Source organism: Aplysia californica, unplaced genomic scaffold (assembly GCF_000002075.1).
Source record: "Aplysia californica isolate F4 #8 unplaced genomic scaffold, AplCal3.0 scaffold00048, whole genome shotgun sequence".
Classification (NCBI taxonomy): domain Eukaryota; kingdom Metazoa; phylum Mollusca; class Gastropoda; order Aplysiida; family Aplysiidae; genus Aplysia; species Aplysia californica.
The window spans coordinates 1,618,250-1,641,629 of NW_004797318.1; the positions used below are offsets into that span (position 1 = coordinate 1,618,250).

General features: G+C 39.3%; 1 protein-coding gene across 1 annotated transcript; it reads left to right on the top strand.

The window, feature by feature from the left end:
* Nucleotides 1–4: 4 nt before the first annotated feature.
* On the top strand, nucleotides 5–23,380 carry LOC101854778. The gene is made up of 9 exons (XM_005092554.3): nucleotides 5–294; nucleotides 3,297–3,433; nucleotides 5,417–5,619; nucleotides 11,223–11,420; nucleotides 14,154–14,232; nucleotides 16,137–16,293; nucleotides 17,662–17,845; nucleotides 20,190–20,378; nucleotides 22,974–23,380. Exons 1-9 carry the CDS (start codon nucleotides 235–237, stop codon nucleotides 23,195–23,197), a joined length of 1,431 nt encoding a protein of 476 aa, XP_005092611.1. The 5' UTR covers nucleotides 5–234; the 3' UTR covers nucleotides 23,198–23,380.

Below are 23,380 nucleotides of genomic sequence, written 5' to 3' on the forward strand. Positions count from 1 at the left end.
TACTTCTCCACCAAGAGCGAACTCAATATAAACTCATTCATAGTGAAAGTGAATGTGACCAGTATTCACTTTGCTATAATGAAACGCAAAAAGCGCAAACTTTGTTATGGAAAAGAATCGTGCGGCAGTTTTTATTTGTATGCGGTGTTAGCTTCTGCATTTTAGAAACATCAAGCTCAAGCCAAGAGTTAACTGAGACACTTGTCTTGGAAGCGCTGCAACAAGTCGGAAGTTATGGAACCACCTAGGACAAGGAGTATGACACAGCCTGCTCCTCCACCGAGTCTCAACAGTGTAATGATTTATTTGTATAGAAATACGGCAGAAATATCCCCTGGTAAAAGTGCATTTTAGGTGCGTAAATTATTGAACTCAAATGTACAACAACAGCAACTTATTACATTTATATATATATGTGACCCAATGTTACTGTTCAATGTACGACACATAAATCGTAAATTGAATAGACACTTCAAATATTGGCGTGAGAGTAAATTAGATAGATAGAATCTAGATCTATCTGTTATTGTTCATGAGCATTACTTTGAGAACCTGGACAATCCAGACATACGCACCGAATACGTATGGACGCGGGCTAAACGGAAATTGCGCTGACAGTTCGGCACATCGCGTGATCTCTTCCCATCCTATCTTCCTGAATTTGTTTTTCGCAATAGGTTTCATGTCAAGGACTTTCCTTGTCATGGTAAGGAGTAAAGCTGACAATTATCCCCTACTAGCTGGGTACACGTTCGATGAACAGACTTTTTTAAAAGAATCGTCGATCATCAAGTCATTGTGGAAAAAGTGCGCACAGCTTGTGAACGGAAACGCCACTTTTTCACAATGACGTCTAAGACAGACTTTCCCAAGATTTGATCTAAACGAAACTAATGAAAGACTGAAAATTAAACTATAGTGGCTTCAGACTCCTCAATAAAACTGCTCCCTTTAAATGATTCTGAACCACCGTTAATTTTTTCAAATTCAAAAGTGGTTCGGAAGTTTTAGACGGCCAACAAAGTGATGGACTTTCACAAATATAGATGTAATACATTTAGATAAATGTGCTACAAACGCATGAGCTACAAACAAACGCAGGTAAACTTGTTATTGTTATTTGGGTCCTGATCTGCTACGAACGCAAGTATTAATTATTAACGTGTTATTGTTGTACATTGAGTCTAATAATTTACACGTACCTCTAAAATCATAAAAATGTACTTTTACTTCGTTGATTTAAATTCATGTTTACCAAACAGCAATATAGAATCTATTCATTTTCTAGATTTAATTGAATGAAGATATAGATCTAGATATCTAGATCTAGAGGGTTACGAGAGGTAGCCCAGAGTTGGGACCAGTTTTCAGTTTCAGCAGTTTCTAAACTAAGTTAGCAGCCTTTATTTGTATGGTTTTGTTGGAGGGGGGTTGTTTTTTAAGATTTGCTTGATGTTCCCAGTAAAACAATGATGATAGTTCATTTCTTTGTCAATTTCAAATTTGGGTTCTGTGACCTTTTTAAAGGACATGACATGCATGCAAAGAACAGTGGAGCAAGATGTTCTTTTATCTGAGAAAGTTGAAATTTTAGGCCCTAATACAGTAGTCTCCGCCTTATATCCCACCCCTTAGATCCCGGTTCGCTTCCCGCTGTTTTAATCTTTTTGCTATACAAAGTCACCCCTAAGATCCCGCTCTGATTCACTCTTCATTCTACACATAGAGGTCTACAGTTGGTTAGATAATCCCACATTTCAGAGATAATGATTTACAGAATAAAAACGCGGGCGGACACAGCAAATCAACCAAAAGTGAAGAGTTGAGAGACTGAACTGAAAGTCACGTCAAAGATCAACCACTCACATGAATGTGATCACATAATGAATAATGGGCGTTGTAAAACTCGGTGAAATGGTACAATGTTTGCCCTAGATGGGATCACACTGAGGTGTGAACTAACCATTGCGTTTGTTTTCCCCAAACGTTGCTCTCGCATCTCAGCTTCTCTCATGGGGTGGGTAGGGCCTACAAATTTTCTCCAGGCAGGATCACATCGAACTTGGAACTCTTTCCTGACCATTGCAGCAGTACCGAATTTGCGAGACAGACTGAATTTTAATTGGTTGCCTCAATGTAATGATGCACAACGACAAAGGTGGGGGAACTCACTCAGAGACGCAAGCTATAAATTTTGAACAGGTGAAAGGGAGGGGCAACTGGAAAGGCGTAGATATTGAGACTCACGATACGATAATAAAAATGGTATACCTCATGCCACTGATTAATCATCAAGGCTCAAGGATGACCACTCTTTGCTCGCCATATGCCATAAACTCACCCAGACTTTTGCTACAGTAAAGCAAAATTCATGATCATACTTTGGTGTTACAGACAATCATAAAAGGACAACTTTAGTAATTTCAATGGCGTATCTCACCCATTCCAGAGTTTACCTTATTTTACAATGATAATTGAAGTGACCGGCCAGTCACCCCACAACGGGGTGGCTGTGGCACCATATAAATTACCCCATTATTGTCAAAACATTAAATAATCAATGAAAGAAAAACATTCACTCAGTGTATACCATCCTTCCCCATGAATTTATTAAAAAATTTGTACTGTTTTAAATGTTGGATTAAAATAGTTATCGAAGCAGGTTGCCAGAAAAGTGGCCAAAGTCACCCCAGTTTAGAGTACTCCTCATACAACTCAACCTCTAAAACGTCCCTTTATTAGGCATTCTGATCTGTAGTCCTCTGTGATACAGACTGATTGAGCTATCAGTGCTCCTGGAGAGGTGGATCTGAATGGGTGTAATCTAGTCGGTGGCCTAGTGGTTAGGCTCTCAGACTCGCTACCGTAAGGTCATGGGTTCGATTCCTGTCAGGGACCCGACGTTGTGTCCTTGGGAATGGCACTTTACATGACTTTTCCTCACTTCACCCAGGTGGGAATGGGTACCCAGCTATAGACAGTGAAAGATCTTGTCAGTTTGTTAGTGTTTGAACGCTTAATCAGCTGCTTGCACTGTGTGTTTCCCGGGAAGCTGATAATGTTTCGGAGTGTTCTATGGTCTGCTGGGGTAATAATATATGTAAAGCGCATAGAGCTTGCTGTCGAGCGGGGTTATGCGCAATACAAATGCTATGTATTAGTTAAATTTTTTAATTAAAATATTTGTTAGAGTAAATGTGTGCATTCTACCTTTAGATTTTGCCTTGTTCATTTAAAGTCACATTCCTGAAAAGTTGTAATTCTTTTCCTTAACAGTTTTTTTTAATTTTTCACAGCTTCCAACTGAACTGCTGGAACTGATTTTCTGCAATACAGATGGCGTCAGTTTTATCAGACTGCGAAGTATGTGTAAGCGCTTCAAAGCCATCATAGACAATATTGAAAACTCATCGAATCCGTCAATATGGATCAAGTATGAATCTTACTTTTAATAACTTTGTTGTCCATGCTACATATTAAATTTTTATGTGGAACTAAAAATGTCCATTTAGTTTAGTATTGTGATCAAAACATGATTAATGACATGGAGGAGTTCAGTCTTTCCCCACTTCCTTTCTGGAGTAAGGATTGGATCATGAAATACTATGTTGTGGCTCACGTGCAGGGTTAATGAGTTTTAGTTTTATTTCAAATGCTAGTATGGAACTTTTTTTGCAGAGCAATGTTGAAGCTTGTTTTTGGCTAAGTCAAAAGTAGCATTCTTTGCATGATGTGATTTTCAGTCTTCTTCCAAATTTTTTTGTCAATCTCAATTAACTCTTTTCCTGCCAGGCCAAAATCCACCACTGGCCCAGGGCTTTGCCCTGACCTATTTTTACCCTCCTACCTCACAAGCGGAAAATGTCAAAACATCCTACTAAACATGCACAAACCATAACATATGGCCCTTCAAACTGAAGGTAAAAAGATAATCTATCAGATGGTGGTACAATATTGAATATTTATTTCAACAATTATATTAGTTTGGGGTTTCTAAAAGTGATTATGCAATATAGAAAGTGTCATATGAAATCAACAATTTTTAAGCTTTGAAAGGTCATAACGAAAAATGTTCAACAACAACATCATTCAAACTTCCCAGGTAGGTTGCCTCAAGTAATGCAAAGAAATGCTGAAAGTTATGTATATGTAGCTATTATAAAAGTGAAAATATGAGACATTTACTGAAATCAGGGGAGCACTTTTTCTTTTCATTTTTATGTTTCGAAGTGGACAGAAAAAAGTGCTGAAATAACTCAAAATCGTCTCTCAGTGCTATATTTTCTTTCATATCTGCTAACTGGAAGTCTATTTATTATTTCGTAAATGTGGATCGGCAAAGAATTTCTTGTCTTTTCATTACTGGATTGGAATAGATAGCGAGCCACTTGAGCCATATTATGTGGCTCTCGGTCCAGCGAGGCCACATCCGCGAGCCGCAAGCCGCGAGGCTCACGGTAGGAAAAGTGTTTAACTCTCACCTTTGGAAGATGGCCCTTCAGGAAATACAGGGTGATTCAGGATAAATAATTTTGTAAAACCTTGATATTTCTCTTTTCCAATCAAAAATTAAATTGATTGTGAACACTTTTTTGGACTAAAAGTTTTCAAAACGTGCATTCAATAAGCATAATGTCGTGATTAGAAAAAAATGGAGGGAATTGCTTTTAAAAACGATTTTATTATGCCAGTTTATGGGATGTACACCTTTTAAAATTCGTAGAAACACCCCCTGGGAGTTTTAAAATTTTAGTATTTATTGAGGAATTTTCTAGAATACAGCTAAAATGTGTTTACAAAAATATCTGTTAAGACAAATTGACACAAGACATTCTGCTAAAATTGGAGAACTTTTCTTCAATAATTAAGGAGAGAAGATATTTTGGTCACTTTTAAGGACAAGCGGGCTAACCCAGATTTCGGTGGTTTCCAGAAATCTTGACCTACACCAAGAGTTGGCTTTGCACTACCCATAGGAGAAGTTTGGTTTCATTGGTGTGCATATTTGCTTGGTTATAGAGAAAACTCTCCTGATCTTTAAAAGAAACTGACAAGGGGCAAAAACTTTACCTTCGATTTCCTCAATACAGCATTTTTCGGGATAACCCCCTTGTGCTTAAAAGTGACCAATTTGACAATATCCTTTGTTTTGTCACCTGTATTTTTCCATCAGCAAGGCTCACTGAACTTGACAGCAAATCCCTTGGGGGACAAACACACCATCCCAGTCTCAGTATTCCTAAGGACAAATATTTTGGTCTTTAATTTTGTTTTGGGTCATCTCCCCCCCCCCCCCCCCCCAAAAAAAAAAAAAAAAAGAAAAAGACTGTGATTCCCTAAGCTAAATTACTTTCTCATGGATATTGCACAAACTGAGGAATTTGTTCATTGCTAAATTCTTTTCTTTTGATGTCAGGTTGTTGGAGAAGGAGTTTGTTCCAGAATGTCTGGAGACTGTTGCGTGCACCAAATACTGGCGACAGATCCTTCCCTTTGCGTTGAAGACGATGTTTGTGCAGTTGAAAGAGTCTGTAGGGCTCGTGCAGTGTCGTAGCTGGTTTACCCTTTATGTTCTTCGCAATATGCACGTGCATTTGACTGAAGATATTTGTTTTGTCGGTAAGTGAGCAGTGTTGATTTTCAATTATTGGGGACAATGTGGTCTTAGCTATTCTGGTCTGTGTGTTTTAAAAATCAAGCTAGTTTGGGGGATTTTTTCCCCCCAAAAAACATTAACAATACAGGTGTCTGTTAGGCTTTTCGGTTTGCACACAAACAATGCGAATAAGATAAGATAAGATAATACTTTATTATCCCAGAGGGAAATTTTTCTTGCCTGAACTGGACCATAAAAACACATGCTGGTATACATTAAAAAAATGTAATTATACATGTATATTACTCTCATTAAAATTCAATATGAAAAGAGAAGTAAAGCTGACAAGAGTACATTATATCACATCAGATGTATCATGCAACAACATCAGGAATTTGATTACAAGACCTTTGGAGTTATATATAGATACATACTCTAAAGAGCGATAAACATTATGCTTATTCTGACAATAGCCTTATGCTAGATGGTAAAAAACTTCTTTTATATTTTTCTTTCTTTGTTTTTGGAGGAACATATCTGCCACTGCGTGATCTCACAGTTTGCATGGAAAGGGGGTGTGACGGGTCGTTTATGATGCTTTTTATGTTTTTTATACTTGTGGCATTACACATTTCGATCAATTCTTGTAAAATCATATCCAGAGATCTTGCTTGCTTTCTTAATGGTTCTGTCAAATTTTTCTTTATCTTTCACCTTACAATTCCCAGCCCAGCAGCAAATACAAAATAATAGCACGCTTTCAATCATAGAATGGTATAAAAGGGACATAATCTTATTATCAACACGGAAACTTCTTAATTTTTTTAAAGGAGCATTCTTTGATATTTACTTTTTTATGCACAAGAGCAGCGTGGGGATGCCAGTCAAGTTTGTGGTCGATTGTTACGCCCCCTCATGTTTAATAAATAGTGGTTGCAATTGGTCTTTTTTTACTCTAAAGTCTATTACCAATTTCCTTTATCTTTTTTACATTTAGTTAAAGGAAGTGGTTATCACACCAATTTGTAAATTTACAGCGTCCCTGTATTCATTCTCATTTGTTTTTAATAGACCTTGTAGAGTGGAATCATCTGCAAATTTTATTTGTTTGATGTTTTTGTTATCAAAAGTACAGTCGTTGGTGTAGAGCGTAAACAAGACAGGGGAGATTACACAACCTTGGGGCGTACCGGTGTTCATAAATATTAGGTAGGATTTTACACTATTTAATTTTACATATTGAGATCTATTGGTTAAGAACTCAAGAATCCAAGCTATAATGTTCTTGTTTATGTTATGTTCATTAATTTTGAAACCATTATGTGGGGTTGGATTGGTGTTGAAAGCAGATGAAAAATCAGCAAAAAGTATCCTGCAGTAATTTCTTGGTGTGTCTATGTGTTTTTAGGTGTTATCTAAGAACACGAGAATGGCATCCTTCTCGCCCCTCTTGGCACGATAGGCAAATTGCATGTTATCCTGTATGTCTTCTGTTGATTTCCTCAGTTCTTTCAGAAATAGTTTTCCTATACATTTCATAAGGACTGATGTTAAAGCCACAGATCTTGGGTCATTCAAATTTTGCATTGTTTCTTTGGAACTGGAATTATTTCAGAGCATTTCCATGAGAGTGGTATTATTCATTCTTCAAAGACATACTGAAACTATAAGTATAGATGGGAGATAACTTTGTAAAACACATGTAAATATTTTACTTTTTACTCCATCAGGTCCACTTGCTTTGTGAGCTTCACAAAAATTTCCTTGCTCTTGTCCTAGTGTTGTAGTTGTCGTCTGTGCTGTCATTATGAATCGTCTCTTTGACAGTTGTCAGCTGGTCGGAGAAGTTGTGGTTGTCAAAACGAGCGTAAAAAGAATTCAGTTTGTTCACATACTGACTTGGGTTCGTGTCTCGTGTAGGAATGTTTGTCCGTCTTGGTATGTCTCCAACTATAGTTTTTAAACTTTGCCTCGTCCTTTTTGTGTTGTTAAAAGTGAAATGTTGTAACTTTTCTTTGTAAACCTTCTTACACTCTCTTATTAATTTTTTCTTTAACATATTATTTGTTGTTTTTAATTTGTCTTGATCTTTCAGTTTGAATGCCTTCTTCTTCTCTTTAATATTTCCTTTAACTCCTTGCTAGCCCATGGCTTATTATTGAGGTAGTAGAATCTTTTTTAGATAAATGTAGATCTTCACAAAACCTGATGTAACCCGTGATAGTCTCACATAATTCATCTATACTATTACATGAATCTTTTAAAAAATTCCAGTCCGTTGATTCAAGCAACCTCTCAGGCTTTCCCTGTTTTCTTCACTCCAGATGGCGACAACTTTTTAAAATTGGCTTCGAAGATTTTAATTTAGGTTTGTACTTTGGTAATAAAAGAGACATGCAATGATCAGAGTTTCCTATTGGAGCTAGAGAGATACATTTGTAAGCATTAGAAACATTTACATAAGTCCATAGTTTTGTCCTCACGGGTTGGTGCATTAGCATTTTGATGGAAAGTGGGGAGGGCAGAAGTTATTAAAGAGCTTTTGTTAAAATACCCAGTTATAATTATTACACGGTCTGGACAAGAAGACTGTTGTTCATGATTCATTTCGACCAAAGTGTCCGTGGCAATTTTAACATTGGCTTGTGGTGGAATATAAATTATGTTTGTTATTATCTTAGAAAATTCCCTCGGTAGATAGTATGGGCGTGTAACAACAGTTACACATTCAATGTCAGGTGTACACAGTTGCCGTTTCACATGAATATTATTACGGCTGCACCACCTCTCGTTCACATACACACACACTACCACCCCCCCCCCCCCCCCCCCCCCCCGGGGCAGTGCCACTGACTGAAGTGTCTTTTGGCCATTCCCAAAGGGGGGACATTTCTCGTTCATGCACAGTAGAATTGTAAATGGGCTGATTCGTCAATGTCACGCTCATAACTGTGCCTGATCTACTACAGGGAACTGCTGCTTTTTCTTTCCTAATCCTTACTATTGTCATTTTGCCTCTACTTCTTTTATATGTTTTTTACACTCTTGTGACCCACTATTTCCGGGGTGCCTTGATAGTCGAAGCAGACTTTGTGCTGTTGAAGCTAGAGAGGTGAGCAGAGTAAGTTTGATTCCCTGTAAGGACTTCTCTGTTGACATCCACCCCTTGGCGCTCATATGACCTTATGCTGTTGTGAACGCCGTAAAACCTCTACTAAAACTAAAAAAACACACTCACTCCTCCGCCTCGTTCTTTGTTTGAGTCTATCGTCCTGTCACAACGTACTAGATGGAATCCGTCAATGTCCACACTGTTGGTACAAGTACTGTCCATGAACCATGTCTTGCTAAAACAAATAAGCGAGGCCTCTCTATACTCGTGCATAAACCTAACATTTGCACAGAGTTCATCACCCCCCGGGCCAGTGCCACTGACTGTAGTGTCTTTAGGCCATTCCCAAAGGGGGGACATTTCTCGTTCAAGCATAGTAGAATTGTAAATGGGCTGACTCATGTCCCGCTCATAACTGTGCCTGATCTACAACAGGGAACTGCTGCTTTTTCTTTCCTGATCTTTACTATTGTCATTTTCCTCTACTTTTTTTGTATGTTTGTCACTCTCTTGTGACCTGCTATTTTGAGGTGCCTTGATAGTCGAAGCAGACCTTGTGTTGTTGAAGCTAGAGAGGTGAGCAGTCTAAGTCTGATTCCCTGTAAAGACTTCTCTGTTGACACCCACCCCTTGGCATTCATATGACCTTATGCAGTTGCGAGCACTGTAAAACCCTCTACTATAAAAAAACAACAACAGAGTTCATCCGTGGGTGGTTGGCGGGTGCTCTGGTGTGGTTTGCTTCTTCTTTCCTATCAAACATCTATTTTCCTTATCTCTCCTTCCTTTTTATGTTTGTTACTCTCTTGTAACACCTCTAATGTTCTGGCGCTCATATGACTTTATGCAGTTGTGAACGCCTTAAAACCTCTACTAAAACTAAAGAGTTCATCCATTTTATTATTTAATGACCTTGCATTACCAGTTAAGATTGAAGGTAAAAACGGTTTAAAAGTTTTTCTGCTCGCTTTGGAACGTACTCCTCCCTTCCTTCCCCTTTTACGTGGTCTCAATTCACGGGGCAGAACGACATTGAAAACATGTTTCTGCCTGCCGGTCTTAGGCATTTTAACGTGGCTGAACTGTAGGCCTGTCTCAATGGTGGAGCTTCACTCAAAACACTGCACTGGTGAATTTGCACTGTCACACTAAAAACAATCAAAAACACAAGAAATAATATATTAACGGGAGGAGTGACCCTTGAGGACCATTTTCTATGTTTGTTGCGACAGCGGTTGCTATCGAAACGGCCGCCATCTTGAAAATAAACAATGAGTTTCAAATCCCTGAGGCTTTCTTATTTACTGACAAAATTTGACCAAATATGGTGAGAGTATACCTGAACCAGACCCCATCAGCGTAACAGCGAGTTTTTTTCAATAAGTGCAAAAGAAAAAAAAATATGAGAATTTTCCCAAAGTATAAAAAACCTTTCCGCAAATATCTCTCTGTTACATTGATAGCTGCCTTGCCATCTATGTTTCCTGAAAGTTTCATGTCAAAAGTATGAAAATTAAAGAAGGAGTAGGAAATAAACTTTAAAAATGACATTTTGCAAAAAAACTACAATTCTTGTGAAAATTCACTACATTAACCCACCCTCATGTTTTCAAAGGCAATTTACGAGGAGAATAAAGACTTTCTCTATCGTCTCCATGCCATTTTTAGACAAAGAACTGGTTGATCTTCAAAAATCAGCTAACATCACAGTGTGCATAGCCTGACCCAAAATCTTCAAAATCAAGGGTCGCTCCTCCCCTTAAGATCCTTTGTAAGGTTCCCGCTGGGTTTTTTCCGCTGCAATAGTACCCCACTCAGAACAGATAGCCCCTCACTGGCAGGATTGAAGCAACCTATCTCTTAAATGTCTGAAATGAGGCAATTTTGTAGAGGAAGGGTGGAGGTGCCAGACATTCAATTATTCACAACAAGGCTGTGTAATGGTTGACAGCTTTTTTTTTGGGGGAAAGGAGGCCAAGCTTTCTCTAACCATAACATTTTACCTTTGGTGAAATAAATGATGAAGTTCATTCTGTATTTATCTACACAATGGGAAACACAAAGGTAGTTTACTGGCTCGAACTCCCTCTTCTTTGGCTGTCTGGATGGGATGTAGTGAGAATGTGAAAGATGACACTGGGACTCTGTCACTTGTTGCGTTGTCACACCCATTTTTATTTTTCCGCCTATCAACCTCTGTTATAGTAGCAAAACCTCTTTGTCCTTATTTGTTTTGGGGATTTTTTAAAAAGTTGACTTTGCCCTGTATTCTTTTTTATTTAATGTTTAGTTTAGTAGTCTTTTTTTCGTGGGTGGTTGGCGGGTGCTCTGGTGTGGTTTTTCTCCTTCTTTCCTATGAAACATCTATTGTCCTTATCTCTCCTCCTTTTTTGTGTTTGTTACTCTCTTGTAACACCTTTAATCTTCGGCACTGTTATGACCTTATTGTGTTCCAAGTGCCGTAAAACTATCACTAAAACTAAACTAAAGTAAATTTTTTTTTTCAAATTCCAGATGGTGCTATGAAAATTGCTGATCAGCTGAAAGGTCATAAAATTTTGAGAATCAAGGGATTTCCTGCCGAATCATGGCCACCAATGGTGTACTTTACCTCCAACAATATAAATGGCGAGGCAGTGAACAAACTGTGCTACGCAGCTTCACTCCGAACAACTGAAGTGGGACACATCTCCACGGGAGCGAGCGTGGCGGGTAAGTCTCTTGTCTTCTTGTTTTTGTCTTCTGACTTTGCTGTGACATAAAAAGTCTCCACATTTGTTCACTCTAAGAGCATACCCAGAACAAGACATTTTGAAAAGATGGACAGAATACTGCTCAGAATTGTACAACTACAAAGCCACGAGAAACCCCGAGATTCTTAACGTTCCCCCAGCAACCAACATGGATAACCACCCAATCCTTCGAGAAGAAGTTGAAGCAGCAGTTAAAGCACTGAAGAAGGGGAAATCAGCAGGAGTGGACAACATCCCAGGTGAATTGATACAGGCAGGGGGAAAGGACTTGATAAGCACTCTGACTGCCATCTGCAACAAGATCTGGCAGACAGGAGAGTGGCCAACGGCATGGACACAATCACTAGTGATTACACTCCCCAAGAAAGGTAACCTGCAACTATGTCAGAATTACTGCGCCATCAGTTTAATAAGCCACCCCAGTAAGGTTATGTTGAAGATAATGCTGAACAGATTGAAACCACAGACAGAGAAGATCATTGCCGAAGAGCAGGCAGGCTTTAGAGCAGGGCGCAGCACAACAGAACAGATCTTCAACCTCAGAATACTGTGCGAGAGGTACCTCCAACACCAACAAAACCTATACATATCTTTGTGGATTTTAAAAAGGCCTTCGACAGGGTCTGGCATGCAGCCTTATGGGCTACCATGAGGAAATATAACATCAACGCCAACCTGATCAACGTCATACAACAACTACACGACAAGACCTGCAGCGCAGTCTACCTTAACAGCAGCATGGGGGATTGGTTCAGGACGACGGTCGGGGTGAGGCAAGGCTGTTTGTTCTCTCCCACTCTCTTCAACATCTTCCTAGAACGAATCATGACTGACACTATGGAAGACCACAGTGGAACAATCAGTATTGGAGGCAGGACAATCACTAACTTGCGTTTTGCCAATGACATCAATGGATTAGCAGGAGAAGAACAGGAGCTCGCCACACTAGCGGAGCGGCTGGATACAACCTCAGCAGCCTATGGCATGGAGATCAGTGCCGAGAAAACCAAGCTAATGACCAATAACACCAATGGCATCAATGCGGACTTCAAAGTCAGGGGCGAGAAACTTGAGACCGTCAACAGCTTCAAATACCTCGGATCTATCGTCTCAGTTGAAGGCTCAAGACCAGAAATTCTCTCCAGAATCGCACAAACAACAGCTGCGCTGTCAAAATTGAAGCCTATTTGGAGGGACAGAAACATCACGCACAGCTAAAAAATTAGACTAATGCGCTCACTGGTCATCTCAATATTTTTATACGCCTGCGAGTCGTGGACACTAACAGCAGAATTAGAGAAAAAGATTCAGACCACGGAGATGAGATGTTACCGCAGACTCCTTGACATCTCGTACAAAGACCACGTTTCAAAGAGAATCACCAACGCAGTAGGGCAATATGAAGATCTACTGACCACAGGGAAGAGACGAAAACTAAAATGGTATGGGCATGTCACAAGATCCACAGGACTTGCCAAAACAATCCTGCAAGGAATCGTACAAGGAAAGAGAAAGAGAGGAAGGCAGAGAAGGAGATTGGAGGACAACATCACAGAGTGGACAGGAAAGACGATGGGTGACAATCTGAGGAGAGCAGAGGACAAAAATAGATGGCGAGAGCTGGTTTTCCAATGCAGTGGTGCCCCAACGGTTGCCCCAACCACGGGATAGAAGAAGAAGAAGAAGACTCTAAAGTGGTGATGGGGTAAATTTGAGTTTTGCCTATGAATGTGAATATCCTCGTTTTGTTACCATTTTTGCAGGTGACTTTTTATCATTTGCTCAGTAGTCATTGTGAATGTCTATTTTGATGATTCGGTTTTGCACAATAGACGACTAAAGAAAATTCATTCACTTTCAGGAATGATTACCGGCAACTATAATACAAGTGACTTTTTAAAAAATGAAGTCCAAAAGTATATCCCAAACCTATGAAAATGGGTCAATTTTGAAGCGAAAGTATACTCCCCATATTACAGGTATGGAAATTTTCTGTAAATTTACGGAAATCCATAATTTTGATTTGCTCCGTCATTTTCCATAAAGTGTCCTTTCAATGATGAGTCATTCTACTACGTGTACTAATCTACAATTGAATAAGTGTATTTTTCCAAATCTGTATAGCCCGTGAAATGTTCAGTAAATTTGGGACTGATCAGTTTCCATCCCTGATGTTATATGTGATGTCATGTTATAGACAGGGATAGACATGACAAAGGGTAGTTGAATTACGGTTTATGGATGGTTGGAGGCTGCCACTGGTGGGTCTTACTTTTCTTTCCCTCTGTCGTTTCTGTCTGCCTTACTTTTCCCCTATGCTAAATGAGTATATGATAGTTATGTTATGTTCTCCTCTTCACACAAGCAAACAAACAAGGTGAGTGGTTGGCGTGTGCTCTGGTGTGGTTTGCTCCTTCTTTCCTATCAAAAACTATCGTACTTATCTCCCCTTCTTCTTTTTTTATGTTTGTTACTCTCTTGTAACACCTCTTATCTTCTGGCGCTCATATGACCTTATGCAGTTGTGAGCGCCGTAAAACCTCTACTAAAACTAAAACTTACTTTTCCCCTATGCTACATGAGTATATGATCGTTATTATATTATGTTTCTTCTTCATACAAGCAAACAAACAAGAATAAATATAATTTATATTGTGATGCTTTCTACAGATGTAGATGTTGTTCTCCTCAGGAAGAGTGCTTGGTTCCCAGTACTTTTGTCATATAGAAAATGAAGTAGTCAACATCACATTAGATGCACATGTTCAGTGGTAAGTTTTTGAAGTGTGGAAGTTACGAATTGCCAAGTAGCTTTGTTGTTGAAACACTGCCTCTGTACTGTACCTCTTCTCTTTCTTCTTGTTCCTTTGTACTTTTGTGGCTCATGCGTACAGCAGCAGTCTGGACCTCTATCCTGCGTCTGAGAGCTTCTCGTAAACTTGAGGGAAAAAATATATGTTGCCTATGTCACAAATAGTCTGCATAACACCCAAAATGCAAATCTTGTCAGAGACAAAAGGCAAAATAATATATTCTTTTCCAGATATCTGTATGAACAGCACTTAGAAGTACTTGTAAAGCAGTCTATTGGAGAGAAATTTGCATGAATTTTCTAGTTACAATTCTTGACTCTTGAAGGTACATTCTACTTGTTACATATGACTTTTTGGCGAGTAAGGAGCCTACATTCTGTAAATTCTAAAAGCCAAATAGTAGCACTACTAAAGTATTCTGTCTGTACAAATATGATTCACATTTGAAATTTAAATGCTTAAGACCAACTTTTTTTTTTTTACTTTCAATTTTATTAAATTTTTAATGAAAGAAATAGTGTGAACTTGTGAGTGTTGTACTTAATCAACATGATATGATTTGTATTCTTATAAATGACTTTCTTGCTGGGAAATGATATTGTCCAATACTTCTGGGTTTTTATGAGCACATTCTTGAATTCTCTGTGGGTCTTGTCATTTTCAAATCAAAATTTGTCTTGAAAGTTAACTCCTTATTTTAAAAAATATTTTAAAGATGTTATTCATTTTATTTTTGTTTCTATTGTTTAAATAAAGCACATTGGCAAAAAGATTAAAGGAAGTAATCAGCTTGTTTCCATGTTTAAGAAATATGACCACTTTCTCTTAATAGACCCGAGATTTCAGCCAGTCTTTTTGACAACGCGTCATGCACATGTTATCTCATAGTTTTCCTTTTAATGAACATGTTTCCATCGTTAGATGTAAAGTGGAACCCAAATTTTGAAAGAGCCTTAAAGAAATGTTTTACTGGTTTTAAAAAAATTATTTTATAATGATTCCATGTCACATCATATTACTTCCTGTCTTGAAGCTTTAAGGCAAGAGAGTTAATGGCATAATTTCAGCGTAAAATGGAGACACGTTTTTTCATTTTTTCGAAATGGAGCTAGTCAAGACAAGACATAGGAGCAATTGTAGACTGCTGTGATGGTGGTAGACTAGTGTGATGGCAGGATCATTGAATTTTTTTTTCTTTAGATCATGTCAGTTAAATTAATATAAATTTATACACATCCTCAATCTGTTTTCAAAATGTTTTCAAGGGCCTTTTACTAAACTTTAATTTTTTTGTGTGCTGTACATAGATGTTGTGAGGGGGCTCTCATGGCCTCTCATTCAGTAGGTACCGGGTTCAAATCTGGATATCGACGGAAAAATGACATCCTTTCCTGCCCTCTAACAATGATCTGGCGTCTGCTTTCGTCTCCTCTTTCTGCCCCCACCCCCTCACCTCCTTTGCCCCCTCCTCTTGGCTCTGACTCTTTCTGCAGCCTTTCTACTGCTTCTCCTTGGCTCCTTCTTACTGCTGCCTTTCAGCCACACCCCTGATCTTGTGGTTAGAAAGATCTACACCTAGCCTTTTCGGGCAAGGGCAAAAGAATCTCGGAGGTCCTTTGTGTAAGTTACGCTCTTTAAAGATCCCTTGGTGGTCCTCAAATCGATAAGAGTAGGCTTTGGCCGCCACCCGCGCAAAATTCTAAATTTCCTCCCAACTGAAAATGTTTGATGTGGCCTGCATGCTCATATGACCTTATGCAGTTGCGAGCACAGTTTTTAAAAAAATAGATGTGTTTGTATTGTGCCGGCTTTTTTGTTCACTGATTTATTTCCTTTTTTATATTAATTTTTTTTTTATACAGCTCATGGAATCATTTCAAAGCTTTCTTTGGAAGAAGTTTTAAAGGCCAAGATAAACTTCTTCTATGGGACAGCTGGGAGCAAGACAAATCTGTATACAGCCGGGCAATAGACTTTCCTGACAGCACAGTTGTTAATATGGCGATGAGCGAAAATTGGGTGAGTAAAATTGACAGGCTAATTTTAGAACAAAACAGACTTTACAAGCCTATGGGCCTATGTATCCACCTTTCTATTATAAACACTGGTATTGTTGAAATTTATAAATATGCGGGAGTGTGGTGAAATCAGGCGCTTGTCAAAATAATGAAACTGAAGAAACTGACATTTTTCCGCCGGTTTGGGAATTTTTATAGAATTTTTGTTTTTGGGTTCAACACCTTTCATGTCCATTAAAGAGCACATTCCTGTGTGGATTGTACTTAAAAACGTTGATTAAAGGCACAAAAATGTATATTTTCTGTTTCCACAAACTCTCAAGCTAAGGAAATAACTAAACTTTAGCTTCCATTTTCCATTAATTTGAACTCTGAAACCTGGCAACCCTGCCGAAATGTGAGAAAAGGACATTAGTACCTCTGTGCGTACTTCAGACACAAAACTATAGCAAAAGGATATTGTAGCACGGTTTGCGAAATAGATTTCATGCTTCCATACCAAAGTCGACGTACATCAGTGAGAATTAACTGCTTGTATTGCATTTCAGATTTACTCAGAAAATGTTCTGTAATACCAGCAAATGTTGCTTTGCTCTCTTACCTTGTCTTAGTGTCACATGGAAGATGCGTGCGAGATGACACAGTGTATAGACCTAATTCTCCATAATTTGTGTGTGTGCCTGGAGAAAGGTCCCAGTAAAAATTGTCAGCAAAGCTATTTTTGAGCAACGGAATGAAAAGGCCAAAAAAATTGTACTTGGTCAAAAATTTAGTTCCATCCAAAAACAGATGTTTAACCATTTCTTAATAACTATATTGAAAACATTTTTACTCTATTTTGAGGCTTATTTAATTTTTTTAAAATCATTTTTGCTGCATGTTGTATTTTACCAAGTTTAAAAATGAGCTAGAAATTGGGTTTTTCTCCAGACTTTTGTTTTTTACGCCTTGTGTTACAAAATGTTGTATATCCTAAAAACTACTTTAGATATTTGTACAAAATTTTCATCAGCGTGTTCAGCATTGAATTTGCCACAAGAGTGTGCCTTCATTTCAAAATCCAAAATTTCCGACAATGGGAATCTTTCTCGAGGCACACACTCATTTTGTCAAGTGTCCAGATAAGTCCATGTGTAATGTAACAAACTTCCATGATCCTTGTATTCATATTCATTTAGGCAAGGTTTGTGAGTACTGATTAACAGTCCAGTATTTCCTACAGTTGTCAGGTAGAACCAGTTGAGATTAAGCAATTTTTGTAATTGTCACTGTCATTTCTGTGGGAAACCATACCCAAAGCACCTTAAGTATAGAGAATGTACATATGTTTGCCTTATTCTATTTGTTGCTGTGTAAAATTTTCTTTCAGCTAGTGGCTGTGAATTCATCTTACCGTCTCGTGTTTGCTACAGCGATCACGAATTTCAAAGAAAACTACAACCCAGACAATGAACCGCTTGATGTGGTGCTGCCAAAGATATACGCGTGTTATCAGCTGAGGAGTTGTGTGCAAAAAATGGTTCTCAGGGGCAGTCTGCTTATAATCTTGACAGGTGGGTACATGGCTCGACTCAGTGGCATTGCAAAGCAAAATCATGTTTCCATACACTCCCGTCACACCTCTCTCTTTGTGCCTCTTCTCGGCTGATTCTGTTCTGTTACGTGTCAAGAGAATACCTTTTTTAGGAACTTGTAAGAGCTGATATCTGAAAGGTGTGGTTACTGGTCAATGCAAGACGTATAATTGACACTAACTGAAGAAAGATGCAAATGCTGTTGTCAGAAAAACGTAATTGATGCTTTAGGGTAGGTGTAAAACACATGTTGCTCTGAGAACAATGCAAAAGTTTTTTTGTTTTTTTTAAATGAAAGGTGTCAATGTCAGGGTGTCCAGCAAGGTCGTTAAGTCGTTAAATTCAGTGCTCTGGTCGTAAAGGTTGTAAATGATAGTAAATGTGGCGTGACGGTTGTAAAGATTTGGTAAACAGTCGCAAATTAACCTGCTTATGGAGTGACGAAACCAGCAAGACTTTTCAGTGAACCCTAGCCGCGGTACATCACTCCGTTTTTGCCCGTCGCGATTGTGATCTAATGTAAGTGTTTGTGACACCAAGGCTTGATCAGAAAAATCAAGATCTACTTTGTCAAGTCTACAGATCGGCAAAACTACACATCCTAAAAAGGCTAGACCCAGTGCAATACCAAAGACTCCGCCTCGCTCTGGGGGCTTTCCACACTTCTCCGGTGGAGAGCCTCCAGGCCGAGGCAAACTTACCATCACTCACACTCAGAGGCACACAACTCTCACTACAATACGCAATTAAACAGAGCTCAACACCAGAGAACGCACACAACTGCATTTTTAAAACAAACCCAGAAACCATAAACAAATTCCAAAACAATGAAAAACTCATCTAACCCTTCGGCCTCAGAATCCTTGAGGACCTCAAAAACATACACTTTTCCGAACAAGACATCCAACAATTTCTTTTCCCCAACCTCCCTGCGTGGCACCTCACCAAGGCAAAAGTAGACTTACTGCTGACCACACCCGACAAAGCAAGCATAAACACCAAAATATTTAAAGCAGAATACAAAAAACTTATAGAAAAATACCCCTGTGCGGAGCTTGTCTTCACAGATGGCTCTAAATTGGACTCCGCTGTTGGCGCCGCTGCCCTGTCTTCAAACTGTACTCACCAGAGGAGACTCCATCCCGAAGCCCCATTTTCTCTGCAGAGGCCACTGCCGTTGACATGGCACTGGACTCGGTAGAAAATTCTCCTAACAAATTTTAATCTATCCTTATCCTATCTGACTCTCTGTCTTGCATCACCTCACTTACAAACTACATACTCTTACACCCAAAAATAGTTCAGTTACAACAAAAAATATACACTTTGGCTGAAACCGGGAACAATATCGTGTATGCGTGGCTACCTAGACATGTGGGCACCCGAGAAAACGAACAAGTGGACCTCCTTGCGAAAGAATCCTTGTCCCTTCTGTTGGGATCAACGACGAACACTCTCCCACAGATTGACTTTAAAAATAAAGTCAAAAACTACACCTCCAGTCTGTGAGAGACTCATTGGAAAAAGCAGGAGAATAATAAATTACACAACAGTAAGCCCAACTGGGTTTGCGAAAACCTTCTGGCCTCTCCAGAAGAGACGAAGTCATTTTTACTCGATTACGCATCGGACACATGTCACTGACACATAAATACCTCCTTCAGGGCGATGAGAAGCCGTTCTGTGTCGGTTGCGACTCAGATTTTATCATTAGATATATTTTAACAGAATGTCTAGACTTCGGAGAGACCTGAAGGAAATATTTTAGATGCAAAAAATTGCAAGATCTGTTTTCCATTGTTGATCCCAACAGAATACTTGATTTTATAACAGGGTGGTTGGCGGATGCTCTGGTGTGGTTTCCTTCTTCTTTTCTATCAAAAGTCTATCGTCCTTATGTCCCCTCCTTCTTTTTTTGTGTTTGTTACTCTCTTGTAATACCTCTAATCTTCGGCTCTTATATGACCTTATTGTGTTGCAAGTGCCGTAGAACACTTACTAAGAATAAACTGATTTTATAAAGACCATTGGCCTTTATGGAAAATTGTAAATACATATATTTTGATTTTAGAGCGGATTACCATTTTTGAGATTGTTATTTTACCTCAAAATTTTTAATTATTTAAAATCTGATCATTGATTCGAGCCTAGCCGTGCAGAGAACTGTTGCGAATGAAACCAACTTTTTTTCGCGTGCTCATATGACCTTATGCAGTTGCGAGCGCTGTAAAACTTTTACTAAAACAAACGAACAGACAAACGCCAGTTAGTTGGATGTTACTGTGTCAGTGCATGCCTTTTCACTTCAATGTACTGATTTCAGATGATGGTCTCATCAGGATTACTGACATTTCTAAGAATAAAGAGGGCAAACCAGTGTTCAGTGACTTTCATCAGCTGGTATTAAAAGGCTCTTCATTGCAACCTACCAGGGCGAACACATCATTCTACCATAACCGCGTCAGAGACTTCACCTTCTACGGACCCCTGTTTGCAGCTGTGTCTGAAGGAGGTGAGAAATTCTTTCTGTCTGGCATGGATGGTTGGCAGGTGCTCTTGTGTGGTCTGGTCCTTCTAATTCTTTTCAGTTTCTCTGCATGGGTGGTTGGCGGGTGCTCTGGTGTCGTTTGCTCCTTCTTTTCGATCATATTTCTATCTTCCTTTACTCTCCTCTTTCTTTTCTTTGTGTGATTTACTCTCTTGTAGTAACACCTTTAATCTTCAGCTCTTATATACCCTATTTGTGTTGCAAGTGCTGTGAAACTCTTACTAAAAATAGATGAAAACTAAAGAAGTTGAGAAGTTCTCTCTCTCAGCCATGAGCAGTTGGCAGGTGCTCTTGTGTGGACTGATCCTTCTAATTCTTTTCGGGGGCTCTCGTGGTCTAGAGGTTATGGTGTTTGCCTCTCATTCAATAGGTCCCGGGTTTGAATCCGGACAACGACGGAAAAATTTTTTCTCTCGGAAAATTTATCCTTTCACTTCCTTTTCTGCTCTTTAACCATGTTCTGTTATCTACTTTCATCTCCACTTTCTGCCCCCCTTCCCACCTCCTCCTGACTCTTTCTGCAGCATTTCTACTGCTACTCCCTGGCTCCTTCTTGCAGCTGTCTTTCATTCACACATATGCCCATGGGGCTGGAAGGGTTTTAAAAATTGGCACTAAAAATGACAAAAAAAGCCTTTTGTCAACTTACGGCAGTATTGCTGTGTGGCTATCAAGTGTTAATTGACCAGGAATCTCCTAACTTTGCTGCACTGGCCTCTTTCACCTCTGATGAACCCGTAACAACATTGGATGTTTCTAAAAATAGGAGACTGACATTATTCTACCTCCCGGGGCGGTGCTACTGACTGAAGTGTCTTTAGGCCATTCCCAAAGGGGGGACATTAACATGACATTTATTCTACATTATAATGTATTTATTTTTTAAACATTACAATGGTTCTTTATCATTGTCACTTCGCTCTGTGCCAGTAATTCTGATGTCCTTTTATTTTTCTTTCTATTGATACTATAAATCAAGACCCACTCTCATACTTTTGACAGCTTTAAATATTTTTCTGTCATCACTACAAATAGTGCTTTTCTTGCAACAGAAATTAGTTCTGTCTGAATCCCAGAAAAAAGAAAACAGTAGGCAGAGAATTTAGATACAACTGTAATATAGTAGTCTCCGCGTAAGATCTCGGTGCTCAGGAGCAAGGAAAATGCGGGTTCTTAGGCGGACGGGATCTTAGCCGCACACCAAGGGAAGAATCTAAGGTGACCCATGTTCAGGCACACAACCAGTAAAATGGTTTCCCTTCGTTCTAAAGTGAACTGACGTGACCCCTGGGTCGGTTTATGACTTAGGTTAGCAAAGAGTGATCAACTTTACGTATCACAGTGGTATAAGGCATGCCATTTTCACTTATTATCCTACCGTGGGTCTCAAGATCTACGCTTATCCTGTTGCCCCTCCCCTTTGCCTGTCCAAAATTTATAGCTGTCCATCTCTGATCAAGTTCCCCAGCCTTTGTTGTTATGCATCATTACGTTGTGACAAAACCAGGGCCTATTGTAAAAGACACCAATTAAAATTCAGTCTGTCTCGCAAATTTGGGAGTAGAGACAACTGCTGCAATAGTCAACGAAGAGTTCACAGTTGGATGTGATCCCGCCAGGAGCGAACTTGTAGGCCCTACCCACCCAGCGTGTGATGTAAGTTTAGGTGGAGAGCTCAGATGCAAGTTCGATGTTTTGAGAAAACAAATGCTTCGGCGAGTTCACACCTTGGTGTGATCCCATTGGGGGCAAACATTGTACCGTTTCATCGTGACTTACAACGCACCCGTGATCACATTTACATTTACGAGAGGAGTTGATCTGTGATGCAACGGGTAGTTCAATGTCCGTAAACTTTCACTCTTGGTTGATTGGCTGTGCCCGCCTGGGTTTTTGTTCCCTAAATTATGATCTTTAATGCGGGATCTTCGCCGAATGTAGACTTTCACAGTGAATCAGAGCAGGATCATAGGGGTGACTTTTATACAGTAAAAATTCTGGGTTTTTTTAAACAGTGGGATCTTACCGGGATCAAAAGCGGTGGGATCTTAGGTGGAGACTTCAGTGTCTCCTTTTCATAATGTAGAAAATTGTCGTGTAACCGTCTGGATTTGCTAAACTTAAATGGTAGGCATATATAGATCTAGAGATGGTGCAGCATTCATTATGTTGGGGGGGGTAAAACTTCTTTATGTGAGAGTTTGACTGTTACTTGACCCAGAGATTATAACTCTTCAAGCATATAGCGGACACATATGTCGGACCAGCAGTAGACCAAAGGCGATGTTGCTGCACATTTTGAACAACCAGTATACACAAAACAGATCGGTGGTGGGCATGAACATATTGTTGCACAGGAAATCCAGATAAAGACAAGAGAATTGAAAAATGTGACAGAATATCAAGTGATAAACCTCTTTAAAATGCCCCAAAACAACATGGTCTTTGAGATTTGTCAGATGACCACAATGTGTGTGTCCTCAACGAGATAACAATGTGTAACATTTGAAAATATTTCTGTTTTTTGGTGCTTTTTATCTTTTTTTTCTTTTTTTGCAGGTCTGGTGTACGTGAGCTTTTTGGAGAAGTGCACAGTTCAGTCTTTTCAAGAACATGCCTCGCAGTCGATGTTGATTGACGCGCCGACTATGGGCACGACCACCAAAGTGACTATGGATTACTGCGGGGGCCTGACTCTTGCACTGCTGGAGCGTTACATTGACAACCTCCAGTGGTCATCTGCTGTGCATGTGATCTACGTTCACAAAGCAGTTCTGCCCTAAACAGAGTCCCATCTTGCTTCCTGTTTTCTTTTATGAGTTGGAATAAGAAACTGTGGAAACTGTAAGTTGTTATTTTGCTCTTGTTTGATTCTTTATGGAAGACAAGTGCCAGTGGGTGGTTGGCGGGTGCTCTGGTGTGGTTTGCTCCTTCTTTCCTGTCAAACATCTGTCGTCCTTCTCTCC